This window comes from Hemiscyllium ocellatum, chromosome 1 (genome assembly GCF_020745735.1).
Source record: "Hemiscyllium ocellatum isolate sHemOce1 chromosome 1, sHemOce1.pat.X.cur, whole genome shotgun sequence".
Classification (NCBI taxonomy): Eukaryota; Metazoa; Chordata; class Chondrichthyes; order Orectolobiformes; family Hemiscylliidae; genus Hemiscyllium; species Hemiscyllium ocellatum.
In genome coordinates this window covers 160,172,057-160,187,260 of record NC_083401.1, presented here as the reverse complement: position 1 = coordinate 160,187,260, position 15,204 = coordinate 160,172,057, and the positions used below count along the sequence as shown (strand labels likewise).

At 40.5% G+C, this 15,204-nt stretch overlaps 1 protein-coding gene across 1 annotated transcript in view; it reads left to right on the top strand.

The window, feature by feature from the left end:
• The window catches only part of ttc29 (tetratricopeptide repeat domain 29), a 309,874-nt gene that overhangs the window by 177,292 nt on the left and 117,378 nt on the right, over nt 1-15,204 (top strand). Inside the window, exon 6 of the mRNA XM_060830586.1 lies at nt 15,011-15,096. Within this exon, the coding sequence (XP_060686569.1) occupies nt 15,011-15,096 (86 nt within the window). The remainder of the gene's footprint in view (nt 1-15,010; nt 15,097-15,204) is intronic.

The window sequence follows — 15,204 nt, the reverse complement described above, 5'->3', positions numbered from 1 at the left end:
GGGTGTGCCGGAGGGCAGTACAAATTTAGAATCCCATATTCCTCTCCATTTACGAGGGCTTTATTCAAAATATATCGTCCAGATTCGTCTTTTGTCTGATTTAGAATTTTGAAAGGGAAATTCTTCCGAACAAGAATAACAACTCCCCTGCTTTTTGAGCTAAAAGAAGAGAAAAAGGCCTGATCAAATCCACCCTGCTCTAATTTTAAGTGTTCTTTATCCGACAGGTGTGTCTCCTGTAGGAGAGCTATATCAACTCTTTCTTTCTTAAGATTTGATAATATTTTCTTCCTTTTGACTGGCGAATTACTCCCCTTGACATTCCAGGTGCACCACTTAACCGACTGATCAACCATAATCATCTAGGCAGATCCGAGACCCCTTGGGAGGGGAAACCCTATCTGAAACATCCCGAGCATGAAGCATATAAAATTTACAAAAATAAAGGCTCTCTAATACACTCACAACAATATAATAAAAAACTATTTCTAAATAAAAAAAATATAAAACGTACCTAAATGGAGATTTTCCCCCTTGTTCCCAGGGAGTGTCACTTCCTCTCCAAAAGTCCATCTTATCCTCTCCCAACCAATGCCCCACCCTTGACCCAGGTGCTCCTCAATAAAATGAGGAAAATTCAAATATAATACAAAGCTACAGTTAACAGTGAGCACCCTACCCCCGCCCACACCAACACCTGGATATATTTGGGAATGTTAATACCATATATAAATATATAACTATAAAATTACAATCTCAACAAGTAATAATTAGATATAATAATACAAAATAACAGGGGAAAAACAACCCCGCTCCTAAAGACAGAGGTAAAATAGAATAAGGTAACCACCTCCCCCCTCCAACATTAACCAATCGCCCCAACATATAAATACATACATACATACCCACATATATACATAAAGTAATTAAAAAAACAAACCCAAGCCGGCGGGGGGGGGAGAAAATCAAATCCCTCTCCCTGCCCCCCATGATAATATTAAACAATGAGGTAAAATAAAGAGAGAAAAAAAAGGGGGGGATATAGACCAAAGTGGGGGGAAAGGCAAACCAACATCCACAATCTATTACAGTTTATTTAAGAGAGTCCAAAAATTCCTTAGCCTTCTCTGGTGATCCGAAGTTATATATGGATCCTTCGTGGTTAAAGCGTAGCGTTGCTGGATAGCGTAAGGAGTACTGAGTATTTAAGTTCCTTAAACGCTTCTTCACCTCATCGAATGCCTTCCTCTTTCGGACCAGAGCTGGGGAAAAGTCCTGAAATAGCATGATCTTGGATCCTTTATAGATCATGGCTTGGGGATCTTTTCCAAGATTTCTTGAGGCTTCTAGGAGCATCTGCCTCTCCCTATAGCTCTGCAGCTGGAACAGGGCCGGGCGTGGGCGCTGGTTTGAGCCCGGTCCACGTATTGCGACCCAGTAGGCCCATTCCACCCTTACCTGGTCTGATCCAGCATGCAGATTTAAAAGCTGTGGCAGCCACTGCTCCAGGAATGCTGTAAGCTGGCCTTCCTCTTCCCGTTCGGGAAGGCCCAGCAACCGAATATTTTTTCGATGACCTCGATTATCGAGGTCGTCAATATGATTTTCTAAGGCCCGGACTCGCTGCTCGAGAGCCCGGACCTGATCCACGGCCGATTGAGCTGCAGTCTCGGAGGTCGCGGCCTTTAACTCCGCCCCTCCGACTCGGCACTCAAGTTCCTGGATGTCTCGGCCGTGCTTCTGCCGCGCGGCCGAGAGTGATTCCCAGCGATTTCGGGACTCCTCCATAAAGGCATCGATCTTCGCGTCCAGCTCGGTAATCATCTCCACAAGGCTTGTTACCGTCGGTAAGTCCCCCGGGGCAGCTGTGGACACCTCTGCTGCAGCTGAAGAGGGAGAGGGTGGGGGAGAGGGTCCTGCTTATTGAGAGCTGCGGGTTCCCTTCCCTTTGGTCATTTTTACTAAATATTAAACCATTTAAATGTAATACTAAGTAACTATTTAAAGTTAACAGCTATTATGAATGATTTGGTGAGTGTGGTGGGGGTGGGTGACCCACTTTACCCAAGTCTTGGGAAGAGCACTATAGACTCAGACTTGCTGGGTCGCCACCATCTTGGATCCCCCGGAAACTTTTTTTAACTTAGAAGATGGTGATAGTTTGGAATGAGCTGCCTGGAAGGGCGAATTGCCTCACATCCATTTAAAAGTACTAGATGAGTACTTGACACATTCAAGGCTATGGGCCAAGTGCTGGTAAATGGGTTCAGGTCATGCGTTGGGGTAAACTCGATGGGTTGAATGATCTCTTCTGTACTAACTTCTATATAGGTCATTCTGCAATAACATACGATTCATTAATGCGGATTCATTGTAACATGATTAACAAATCGGAAACGCTTTTTAAAGCCTGAACTTTTAAAGCGTGTATTGGTTATAATGCGATTCTAGCCCCATTAGTTTAAATGGCACTGCTATTGCGTAATTTTCTTGTAGCGTGAGATTGCACGAGAATGGAACTATCATGCTATAGCAGAGCCGACTATAAATCTATGAGTCTATGATTGCCATACCTAGTTCAGACTGCTGACTTAAACTATTTTAAAATTTCTTTAAACCTGTCAAAGCGGCCTCAATTTACACAGTGTTATTAAAATCGGTACAGTCGTTTCAATCCATTCTTATTGCTAGTTTTAAGGCCATTGTAATAATGAACAGATTGCCACAGTTTACTGTAGTGGCATTTTGCCAGGTGATCACTTCTGGTAACTTTGCTTTATTTTCCATCTTTACCAGTATGTGGCAGTGAGGAAAGATTGTTTGAATAGTGCATTGTCAACAATTGTCCTTTGGCTTTGCCATATCTTGGGCCCAGTTAATGGTTAATGGTAGAGAATGTGCCAATGTAGGGTACCTATAGAAGAGGCATTGTTCTTAGGTAACATGACAGCTTACTGCAACTATAGGAATAAGTGTAAGTACATTTGATCAGGTATAATTATGAAACCTTAAGAAGCTGATACACATGCATCAGCTTCCTTTGATGGCTAGGATAGAACTTCCTGTCTCTACCCCAAGATTGAGTGCAACATTAGTCGTATTGGTAGAGCCAACTACCAATGTGTAGTTAACTGTGCAATGAATGGCTGCTCCTTGGATGCTGCCTGAATTGCTGTGCTCTTCCAGCACCACTAATCCAGAATCTGGTTTCCAGCATCTGCAGTCATTGTTTTGATCTGTTATACAGTCAGATTATAGAATCCCTACAATGTGCAAGCTGGCCATTCTGCCATCAAGTGAGCACCAACCCTCCAAAGAGCATCTCATCCAGACCCAGACCCACCCCTTTACCCTTCCCCTGCATTTCCCATGGCTACTTCACCTAACCTGCATGTCACTGGACACTATGGGCAGTCTAGCATGCTCAATCCACCTTACCTGCACATCTTTGGAATGTGGGAGGAAGCCAGACCACCTGGAGGAAATCCACGCAGACATGGGGAGAATGTGCAAACTCCACACAGACAGTTGCCTGAGGGTAGAATCAAACCTGGATCCCTGAGCTGTAACTTTGCCACCCTAGGTTTGGTTTTGGTTATATCATTGACCCCCAGTGGTCTAGTTACATGTTCTTCAGGATTCTGACTGGTGGTATGTTCACACTGTCCCCACATTAACTTTGGCAGTGGCATTGTTTTGATACTTCTATGCATGCATATGGTGCTGATTACACAAAAGCCTCTCACTGTATGACTTCATCCACACATTGTATCACATTCACAATGTGGCAAGCTAATTCGCTTTCTAGTAAAAGCTTCTTTCACCCTGGTCTGTGTGGCCACACACCTTGTATATGAGTTTTTATATATATATATATATAGTCTCCAGCTCATTCCCTGTGTTTGCTACCAGGATGCTACACATGCCTTTTGTTTATCCTTATTTTATTGTAACCTCTTGAGGCACTTGTAGTTTTCCCATGTTGGTGAGTCCAATGTCCTTTTAAATTGTGTGCTTTGCAAAGATCTTGGAATGGGGGATAGCTTTACGTTGGTTGCAAAAGACAGGACTTCCTATATGATTTGATTTGGTTTCTGCATTTTGGCTACTGCGCTAATATTAGTGACTTACACCCATTGCTTACCGGTGTTTTTGTCATATTGTTCATGGGTTGTGGGCGATCAGGCGAGCATTTATTGCCTATCCATATTGCCTAGGAAGCATTTTCAAGTCAACCACATTATTGTGGGTCGGTCAAGGTAAGGAGAGCAGATTTCCTTCCCTATAGGACATTTATGAACCAGATTTTCTTTTACAACAGCTGATAGTAGTTATATGATCATTTACCAAACTTTTTTTTTTAATTCCTGACTTGTTTTCATGAAACTAAAACATCACCATCTACTTTTTTAGGATTCAAACCCATCTCTCCAGAACATTAGCCTCGTGTTCTGGATGAACAGTCCAATATTAGCACTACACCACTGCCTACCCACAAAGTTGTCATCCATCTATTGTTATGAAGTTGAAAGCATATACTGTACCTTTAAGAGAGAGAGAATGCTGTTCTGAACTGAGAGATTATAAGCACCTGTGTGTATGACTAGATGACTGTCCCAGAGTGTACTGAAAAATTGAAAATGTATAACATTGGGCTATGAAATGGATACCTGAGTTTTGGTTGCTGTTTTGACAACAATTCAAATTTAACAAATCAGTTTAAATTATGCCACAGGATACTAAAACCAAACTGAGTTTGAATTTATTGTTTTGCCAACATCAAACCAACGAGACGATCCAATGTTGGGGAAGGTATAAAATGTGGACATATTGAAAATTAATCACATAGCAATTACTGTAGAGAGAGAGAGAGAGAGCATGCGTTAATTGCCCATGTAACATCTTGCTCCAAGAAATTAGAAAATGCTCTCTATCAAATGTACCTTTTCATGAGAAACATACTTGTAATAAAAAGAAAAGATGACCCTAGGAGATCCTCAGCCAGAAGAAAAATAACACAGAAAAAGATAGCGACTGTGTGGGTTTGGAATTGAATTGGTGTAATTTTAATAAGTGTCTTATTGGAACAGTATATTGTTATAGAGTTGGAGGCAGATAGTGAGCTGTTAAAAGAAAGGGGGGGCTCCGCGTTGTGAATAGTTGTTGTTTTATGTTCACGAGAGTTTAAACAATAAATTGATGTTATTTTCTTTAAATAATGGAATTTGGGATTTTTCTGTCACTCATATTTTAACAGATTACAAGGAGATGCGAACTTTTTTGGGTGTTTGGTTAATTAACAGAGAGGTTCACCTCCGTGTCGTAACACTATAAAGATTCGTGTTTTCTGTCAACTGTTGGTGGTGTGTAAAGATCATGACCTTTTGCTTTTTCCAGAAGGTCTTTTTGGAAGGCTTTTGTTGACATATTCCATTATTGATTCAGATAATTTTGCTTCTGAAAATTTGCAGTTTCTCCCCTTATCAAGGCACCTGTTAATACAGTGATCAATTGATTCTTGTAGCTTTCAGCGAATTTGGAGAAGATTTGTAGCTCACATTGAGGTTCTGGATGTAGGTTTGCTCGCTGAGCTTCAAGGTTCATTTTCAGATGTTTCGTCACCATACTTAGGTAACATCAACAGTGAGCCTCTGTTGAAGGACTGGTGTTATGACCCGCTTTCTGTTTTGTTTTAGTTTTTCTTGGGTTGGTGATGTCATTTCCGGTTCTTTTTCTTAGAGGGTGATAAATGGGGTCCAAGTCGATGTGTTTGTTGATAGAGTTCCAATGCTTCCAGGAATTCACATGCATGTCTCTGTTTGGCTTGTCCTAGGATAAATGTGTTATCCCAATCAAAGTGGTGTCTTTCCTCATCTGTATGTAAGGATACTAGTGATAATGGGTCATGTCCTTTTGTGGTGAGTTGATGTTCATGCATCCTGGTGGCTACTTTTCCACCTGTTTGTCCAATGTAGTGTTTGTTACAGTTCTTGCAAGGTATTTTTTAAATGGCATTCATTTTGCTTGTCTGTAGATGGTCTTTTAAGTTATAGGTTGTTGTGGGATCTTTGAAGTTACAGCAAACTTACATCTTGTAGCTTTTGTCTATGAATCACTAGCTCCACTTGGTGTATTCTGAAGTTCATCTTAATTCATAGCTTATAAGGATCTTTCTGATATTCCTTAGATAGGTGCAAAGTGTTGAGTCTATGCAGCTCCTCTTTTCCAATGGTTACATTATTCCATTCTTTAGCTTAAAAATGTGTTGCTGGAAAAGCGCAGCAGATCAGACAGCATCAAAGGAGAAGGAGAATCAACGTTTCGGACATAAGCCCTTCTTCAAGAATAAGGAGGGTGTGCCAAGCAGGCTAAGATAAAAGGTTGGGAGGATGCTTGGGGGAGGGGCATTGAGAATGCGATAGGTGGAAGGAGATTAAGGTGAGGGTGATAAGCTGGAGAGGGGGTGGGGGTGGGGGCGGAGAGGTCGGGAAGAAGATTGCAGGTCAAGAAGGCGGTGCTGAGCCTGAGGGTTGGGACTGAGAAAAGGTGGGGGGAGGGGAAATGAGGAAGCTGGAGAAATCTGCATTCATCCCTTTTGGTTGGGAAGGTTCCTAGGCGGAAGATGAGGCACTCTTCCTCTTCCACCTAGGAACCCTCCAACCAAAAGGGATGAATGCAGATTTCTCCAGCTTCCTCATTTCCCCTCCCCTCACCTTTTCTCAGTCCCAACCCTCAGACTCAGCACCGCCTTCTCGACCTGCAATCTTCTTCCCGACCTCTCCGCCCCCACCCCCTCTCTAACCTATTACCCTCACCTTAACCTCCTCCCACCTATCGCATTCCCAATGCCCCTCCCCTAAGCCCTCCTCCCTACCTTTTATCTTAGCCTGCTTGGCACACCCTCCTCATCCCTGAAGAAGGGCTTATGCCCGAAATGTTGATTCTCCTTCTCCTTTGATGCTGCCTGACCTGCTGCGCTTTTCCAGCAACACATTTTTAAGCTCTGATCCCAGCATCTGCAGTCCTCACTTTCTCCTTACACTGTTTCATTGTTTGTTTAGCTGGTTCTGCGATGGATAAACTAAAAAAACGCAATTCTTTCCTTAGTTTAAAGAGCCTAAATTCAGATAGGACACTTATTAATTTCCAATCCATGCTGGGGGATGTAGTTGACAGCTTCCTGAAGTTTCCTGCCTTTTCCAGATGTTCATGACTTGTAGGGGTTTTGTAATTTCTTTGTTGCACAGAGATATTCGATTATGCAGTCTCTTTTTAAATTCTGTTTGTTTTTGGCTTCTGTCAATACATGCATTCAGGTAGCACATTTTTATTGTTTTGCATGCTTCTTCTTCATAACGCAGCAATGACGCTGAAAGACACCTCACTGGTCCTGCACTGATTCTGCCTGACTTGAAACTGATTCCAAAGTTTTGACACTGAATTAACTTTTCTTTCCCATTTGCTACTGATCTGGCTATTCCACAAATCAGGTGTTCACTCTCCCGAGTACTGACTTGTGATTCTAAAGCATTCGTAATCACAGTTACCTAATATAGGCAGTCAACAATTTGAACCAATGTTCTGATAGTTTATTGAGATTGTTAAGCAGTGAAAGTTTAGATATGATACATTAGTTTATTAGATAATACGCACAATGTGACAATTGAAGATAGTTCACTGATAACAGAGGGCAAACAGGCTGGTGTGGAATGTTTTGGCCTTTGAAGCAGTAGAGACAGCATTCTGCTCTCTAGCCAAGGTGTAGAGAATTCTTCCCTTGGTATCCCTCCTTTTGTTCTGTTTGTTTTTTTTATCAATTGATGAAGATTGCCCAATCAGAACTGCTACATAAAAGTCCTGCTTGATGAGAACTATCCCCTCCCCTACAGCACTTGTCGTTATATCGTACTCTGGGCTAAGGTTATTTTCTCTGTGTCAATCAATTATCTAAACCCTTTCAGCCAATGGCATGGGACAACTCTCCATGACATTGGATGACCATTTTCCCCTTGCCCATCTCCATTTAGTTTTTATTCTTTCTCAGAACAAAATCTTCTTCTGAAAACAGTATACTGTTAACAGGGTACATTTGGCATCAGATGAGCTGGTTCAATGCGCATAGCAATATCTATGTTTCTAGAAATTCTTCCTTTTTATTGTTGAAACAGGAATTAGGAGCAGGAGTAAGCAATTCAGCCCTTCAAGCTTGCTCTACTATTTAATATGGCTGATCTCATCCTGGTCTCAGCTCCACTTTCCTGCCTGCTCTCCATAGCCTTTTATCCCACTTTTCATCAGAAACATACCTATTTCTTTCTTGAATCTGTTGATTGGTTCTGCTTCCACTGCACTCTGTGGCAGTGAGTTCCACAGATTCACAAAATAGATTTTCCTCATCCAATTTTGAATCTACCTCCTGTCTCTATATATCTATGCCCTGTTGTTCAAGACTGTCCCACAAAGGGAAACATCTGTTTAAGGTCCAACTTATCAATCCCCTTTAGCATTTTATATACCTCAGTCTGACCCTTCCCTCATTCTTCTGAATTCCGGTGAGAACATACCCAAGCTATTCGACCAGTCCTGTACAACAACCCTTTCATACCTGGAATCAAACTTGTGAACCTCCTCTGAACTGCCTCCCGTGCCATCACAGCCTGGGCACAATATTCCAGATGTGATCTCATCAACATCTTATGTAATTGTAACAACACGTATTTACTTTTATAAAGGATCCCTTTTGCAGTAAATGCCAAGATTCCATTTCCTTTCTTATTATATGCTAGACTTGCATATCCACTTTCAGCAATTCATGCACAAAGACGGCTGGATCCCTCTGCACTGATGTACTTTGAATCTGCTTCCTATTTAAATAATAATTTGACCTTTTATTTTTCTAGCTAAAATGGACAACCTTGCACTTATCCATAGCTTCTGACCCATTCTCATAGCCTATCAGTATTTGTCTTCATCACAATTTGCTTTCCCACTTATTTTAGTATAATTCGCAAACTTTGTTATGTTTCACTCTGTTTGCCGATCATTTATGTGTACTGTAAATGGCGAGTTTTGAGAAGCTTTGTAGCTCAGGATGAAGTTCTGGATCTAAGTTTGTTCACTGAACTGGAAGGTTTGTTTTCAGACGTTTCATCACCATATTAGGTAACATCTTCAATGAGCCTCCGAATGAAGCACTTGTGATGTTACTGCTTGCTATTTATATGTTTGGGCTTCCTTAGGTTTGTGATGTAATTTCCTGTGGTGACATCATTTCCTGTTCTTTTTCTCAGGGGATGGTAAATGGGATGCAAGTCAATGTATTTGTTGATAGATGTATCAACAACCACATTGACTCGGATCCCATTTATCACCCCCTGAGAAAAAGAACAGGAAATGACATTACCATAGGAGATGATGTCACCGCAGGAAATTACATCACTGACCCAAGGAAACCCAACCATATAAATAGAAAGCAGGCTACACCACTAGTGCTTCATTCGAAGGCTCACTGAAGATGTTACCTAGTATGGTGACAAAACGTCTGAAAATGAACCTTCCAGTTCAGCGAGCAAACCTGCATCCGTAGACTAGAAATAATTAAAGTCTGAGAACTGAACCATGTGACATCTCACTGATTACGTTTCTTCATCCAGAGAAGGACCCATTCACCCCGACTCTCTGCTTTCTATTAGTCAACCAAACCTCTAAACAGCCAATACTGTACCCTTAACCCCCTTGTCAAATAGCTCCTGGAAGCCTAGATACCACAGCCACAAGATCCTCATAATCCACCTTGCTGGTTACACCCTTAAAGGACTCCAGCAACTTTGTCAACCATGGCTTGCCCTTCATCACACCATGCTGACATTGGTGAATTGAGCTTTGTTTTTCTAAGCATTCAGTTATCTACTTCTTCATGATTGACTCCAGCAACCTCCCCACTACAGAGGTCAAAATGCCTGCTATATAATTTCCCAAGTTTTGCTTATCTCCTTTTTTGAATAAGGATGTCACGTTAGTATGTTTCCAATCCACTGGTACTTTTCATGAATCCAGGGAATTTTGGAAAATCATAACTAATGCATCCACTACCTCTGCTGCCACCTCCTTTAATACTCTAGGGTGCAAGCCATCAGGCCCAAGGGACGTATCTGCCTTTAATCCCATCAGTAAACTTAATACCTTCTCCCTAGTTTAGTAATTTCACCAAGTTCATTTCACCTCTGTAGTAACTGCCGTTTTTGAGAAGAAATTATTATATTCCACTGTGAAAACAGAGACAAAATATTGGTATAGTGCATCTGCCATTTCTGAGTTTACCACTGTTACCTCATCAGGTTGGTTCTCTAAAGGGCCAACATTCACTTTCACTATTCTCTTCCTTTTTATATACTTATGGAAGCTTTTGGTATTAGTGCTTACATTTTCTGCTAGCTTCCTTTCGTTTTCAAACTAGATTTTGGAAAGGTAATTACTTTTGTAATAGCTGTTAGATGAAATCTCAAACTACACAGTAAATACTAGAAAATTTCAGTTTTATAAGCGACTCCAGTATGTAATAGCCTGTAGAGAGACTCTGTCCGTCAGAGTTTCAATACATCTACAGCTCCTACATTTGCTACAGGCTGCTTGTGTTGTTGCAAATCTTGTCTGTGGCTCCTCCTACAATCTTCAGAATTGCACCACTGTCATCATCATGTTATCTTTTGGAAGATATGTTTAACATGATTTTCAAAAGAAACGAGATATATGAGAAAAATACTTTTTCACTCGGCATGTCGATACGGTTTTGAATGCATTCCCTGAAAGAATGTTCAAGAGGACAGTTATTTGGTCACAATAATATGCAAGGGTATGGGAAATAAAATGGAGGTTGGCACTAGCTAATGATGCTCATTTGAATAGTGCAACATAGGTGCGGTACACCAAATGGCCTCCTATGCAGTAACAACTTCTGTGATTTACGGAAACTAATCAATCACATGTACGTGAACATGATTGACAAAATATAGCTATGTTTTATTTGTTTGAAGACTAGAGTGAATGCATAATTATGTTACAGACATGCATAACAATCAGGTTTACTCTAGGTACAAATACCATCAACTATGACCAACATTAACAGCTAGAGCCACACGGGATGCTGATCACATGCCATTTTATACCCTGTTTTGGTGTTATCTTGTGTTCATTATTTAAATACTTTCTCATAGTGATGATGCAAGAAATTCTTAACAAGCTTTTCACTAGTGTTCATTTTCTTTAATGGGATAAGAACAGGATTCCTGCCCGTTCCTTAACCTGGTGATCATAGCTGACAGAAGGATCAGTATGTTGAAATTGACAAATCTCTTGATACCATTATTTTTTGGCCTTCTCCCACCGACTATTTATGCAGGGTCTTGAAATTTCAAACATGTTTCTTATTTTGATTTATTGTGCAAATTTTGTGCAAATGATTCACATTTGTAGATTGTCATTTAAATTACAGGTGTGTGAGAACCTAAATTATGTAATCAAATGTGTAAGTTATTGAGTTAAAAGTATTCCACTGCTTTACATGCTGAAATAGTATCTTTACATGTGTATATGTAGACTTTATGGCTAAGTATTTCTCTTTCCACAGTTTTCCTTATTCCTGTCCATGTTGCCAGATCCTTCTATAGCCAAAATGCTTGTGGACTATATTATCCCAAATGACCACTATTGCAAGCAGCTTTGTAGAAATAACTGACACCATCAAGGCATGATTTTCAACACAGAGTTTTTCTAATCATCCAACCACCAGCCCCCACCCTCCCAAGATTCCTTAAAGAAAATTTTCCAAATCCTCAACTACTAACACCCAGATGCATGAAAACACCACCGTCTGCAAATTCCACATTAAGCCATACTCCAGCCTGACTTGGAAATATATGGGCGGCACGGTGGCACAGTGGTTAGCACTGCTGCCTCATAGCACCAGAGACCCGGGTTCAATTCCCGACTCAGGCGACTGACTGTGTGGAGTTTGCACGTTCTCCCCGTGTCTGCGTGGGTTTCCTCCGGGTGCTCCGGTTTCCTCCCACAGTCCAAAGATGTGCGGGTCAGGTGAATTGGCCATGCTAAATTGCCCGTAGTGTTAGTTAAGGGGTAAATGTAGGGGTATGGGTGGGTTGCGCTTCGGCGGGTCGGTGTGGACTTGTTGGGCCGAAGGGCCTGTTTCCACACTGTAAGTAATCTAATCTAATATTGCCCTTCCTTTGCTGTCATTGAGTAAAAATCTTAGAACTCCCTAACTGCATTATTAATATAACTACTACCCATGGAATACAGCACTTCAAGAATGCAGTCCACCAATGTTTTCTGAAGAGCATCCCTACACCTCCTCATCTCATCTTCAAACACCCAGTAAACCTTACACAGACCATCGTTCACAGCAAGCTACCCAGCTTTCAGGAAAACATCACACAACCCTGTCATGTTAACCTAAACAAGACTTGTCAGATCATCGACATGGATACTATCATCACACATGGGAATACCACCCAGCACAAGCACTGTAGAAAATTGTGGCTCAACCAATGTTGTCCATCTCAAATGCTGCAGGCAATGATGCCCCAAGGCTTGGCATATTGACATGACCATTCAGATGCTACAACAATGGGTGAATGGACACCATGCAACAATTGCCGGACAGGTATGTTCCCTCCCAGTTGAGGAACACTTTAGCTGTAGAGGATATTCAGCTTCTGATCTTTGGATAAGCATACTCCAGGGTGGCCTTTGAGATACACAACAATGCAGAATCGTCCAGCAGAAAATCTTAGCCAAGTTCCATACCCATGAAGACAGCCTCAGCCGTGATCTTGGGTTCAAGTTGTATTCCATGTGACCCCACCGTGTTTTCTAATTATCTCTCTGCCTCATTTAATTGGATTGTAGGTCTTCCCTTTGCTTGTTATTCAGCTGTTGATGGTTTACTTATGCTATCTGACACTTTTGATCTCCTGCAGAGACTTATTATTTGACTCTCACCATTTGCATGATCTTTTGATCTCTCTGCCTATAAATTCTGTATCTGTGTACTTCTCTCTCACTACACCTGACAAAGGAGCTATGCTCCGAAAGCTTGTGTTTTCAAATAAACCTGCTGGACTATAACCTGGAGTCACATGACTTCTGACTTTGTCCATGAACACGCAAGTTTTGGATTGTTGGTTGTTCAGGCTTTTTCTGCCATCATACTGGATTCACAGCCCTGCTATGAATTTTGAGAATACTTTAGTTGCACATTAGATTTGGAATCCATTATTGGAAAAAAAACAGTGAGCATCTTTTTGAATAACTCACTTTCAATTAGATTAGTTGAAGAATTCATGTGATCTCCAAATTCTACCACAGTTAAGTGACATGGACACCAGTATCACAAACTACAAAGAACTGCCTGCAATCATTTGTGGTCCTGCAAATTTTCGACTAATTGAACATTTGTGTAATTTGATAAATTCACATTTTACTGTTTCTTGACATGTCATATACAGCAACTTGAATAATTCATAGAAATTGTAAGAGTTTGAATGCCACAGATCTCCTGAGCTCTCAGTTTCGATGCAATACCAGGACTAATTCTGAATATTCTGGAAAAAAGAGACTTTGTATCCCATGTGGGAACAGGATGTGATCCAATTAGATCATCAATAAATACATATGTATATAAAACCATTTACATTGCAACCTTCTAAATAAATTTTGTCTTTAACGCCTGAATATTTTCCCACCTCAAATCCCTCATATATAATTACTTGTAATAAAGAACTGATTTACAAATGTATTTGCTGTGTTTTCATCATGACTGCGGGACCAATTGTTTTTAGAAATGGCTGTAAAGGACTTGTAGGAGAGTGTGTCATTGCTAATAGACCACTTGTAATTTTCATGCATCATAGCAAATAATGGTCCATGTGTTCTGGTGATCCTGGTTCTGGTTCATGCTAAAGTAAATGCTTCAAAAAGTGAATACTGTTGGTAATTTCTTAATTTGGAAATTGTTCAATACATTTGGTTATTTTGGTTTCTTCATGGGATTCGTGACAGCAGACGCAAACATAATTCCAATGCTTTGACTTAATTGATAACAATATTCCTTCATTTTGTATCAGAAATGCATTTTGTGAAAAGCATTTTTTGGTTAAGAAACATGTTTTAAGCTTTGATGTGTTCACCTACCTCCACTACCTCTGTCTCCTACCTCATCCTCTGTTCATGGACTTTTCATGATTCATTCATCCTGCAATGTCCTACGAGTGAGTGCAAAGGGTCCAACTTTTTACTAATGTGGATCCCGGAACATTACACAAGCATTTCAGATGTTCCAAGCCTTATGAGACTTTCATTGTTCTTAGCAGTTAACGTTTGTTCTTGCTCATTCCATTGATAAAAATTTCTTTCTCCTCACCAACCCCTCCCCTCCCCTTTTTTAGTGTATAGGCCTTTTACACATTGATGTTGCAGAGAAATTCCAGTTTAATTACTACCAGAAACATATCACACCACCAAGGTATTTTGATTTACTTTTCTGATTGCATAAGGGATTTGTATTTTCTCATTGCCTTCTTGGAAACCTTTGTCCCTATGCACTCTGCAGACAAAGGACAAGGTAAAATCCAACTCTGGGACCATGACATTCTATCTTTATTCTCTGGTGTCCATATTTGAGTCTGCCTTACTGCCGAGCCACCTGTTGCCTTCATTAATATACATTTGGCTGCATAACATAGTTTATTTTGCTACTACAGTAGCATAGCTATTTCAGTTTTACACATTTTTGGCCTTGTATCATTGTAATAATACAAAAACAAACAAAATGTCACTTATTGTTCACAGTAGATTTGTATTAATTAGTCCACGAAATCCATTGTTTAAATGCATTTGGATTAAAACCACACTAAACTGTGGATCCAGGAATTTTAGAATTATACTATAACTAAAGTGTGTACCGTATATGTAAATTGATATTTGTTTCCACCAGGGGGCGATAAGAAGATGGAATTAGCAGCTCTGTATCGTGTGGCTTTAGGGTACCTTAGTGCTGGAGAGCCAGACACAGCTATTGGCGTAAGTATGATGCTTATGCTTAATCCTTTGTTTTTATTATGTTATCTCATTCAGTGTAATAACCACTTTGAGTACTGAATTTGTTTTGATCCTTTGAAAACATGAACA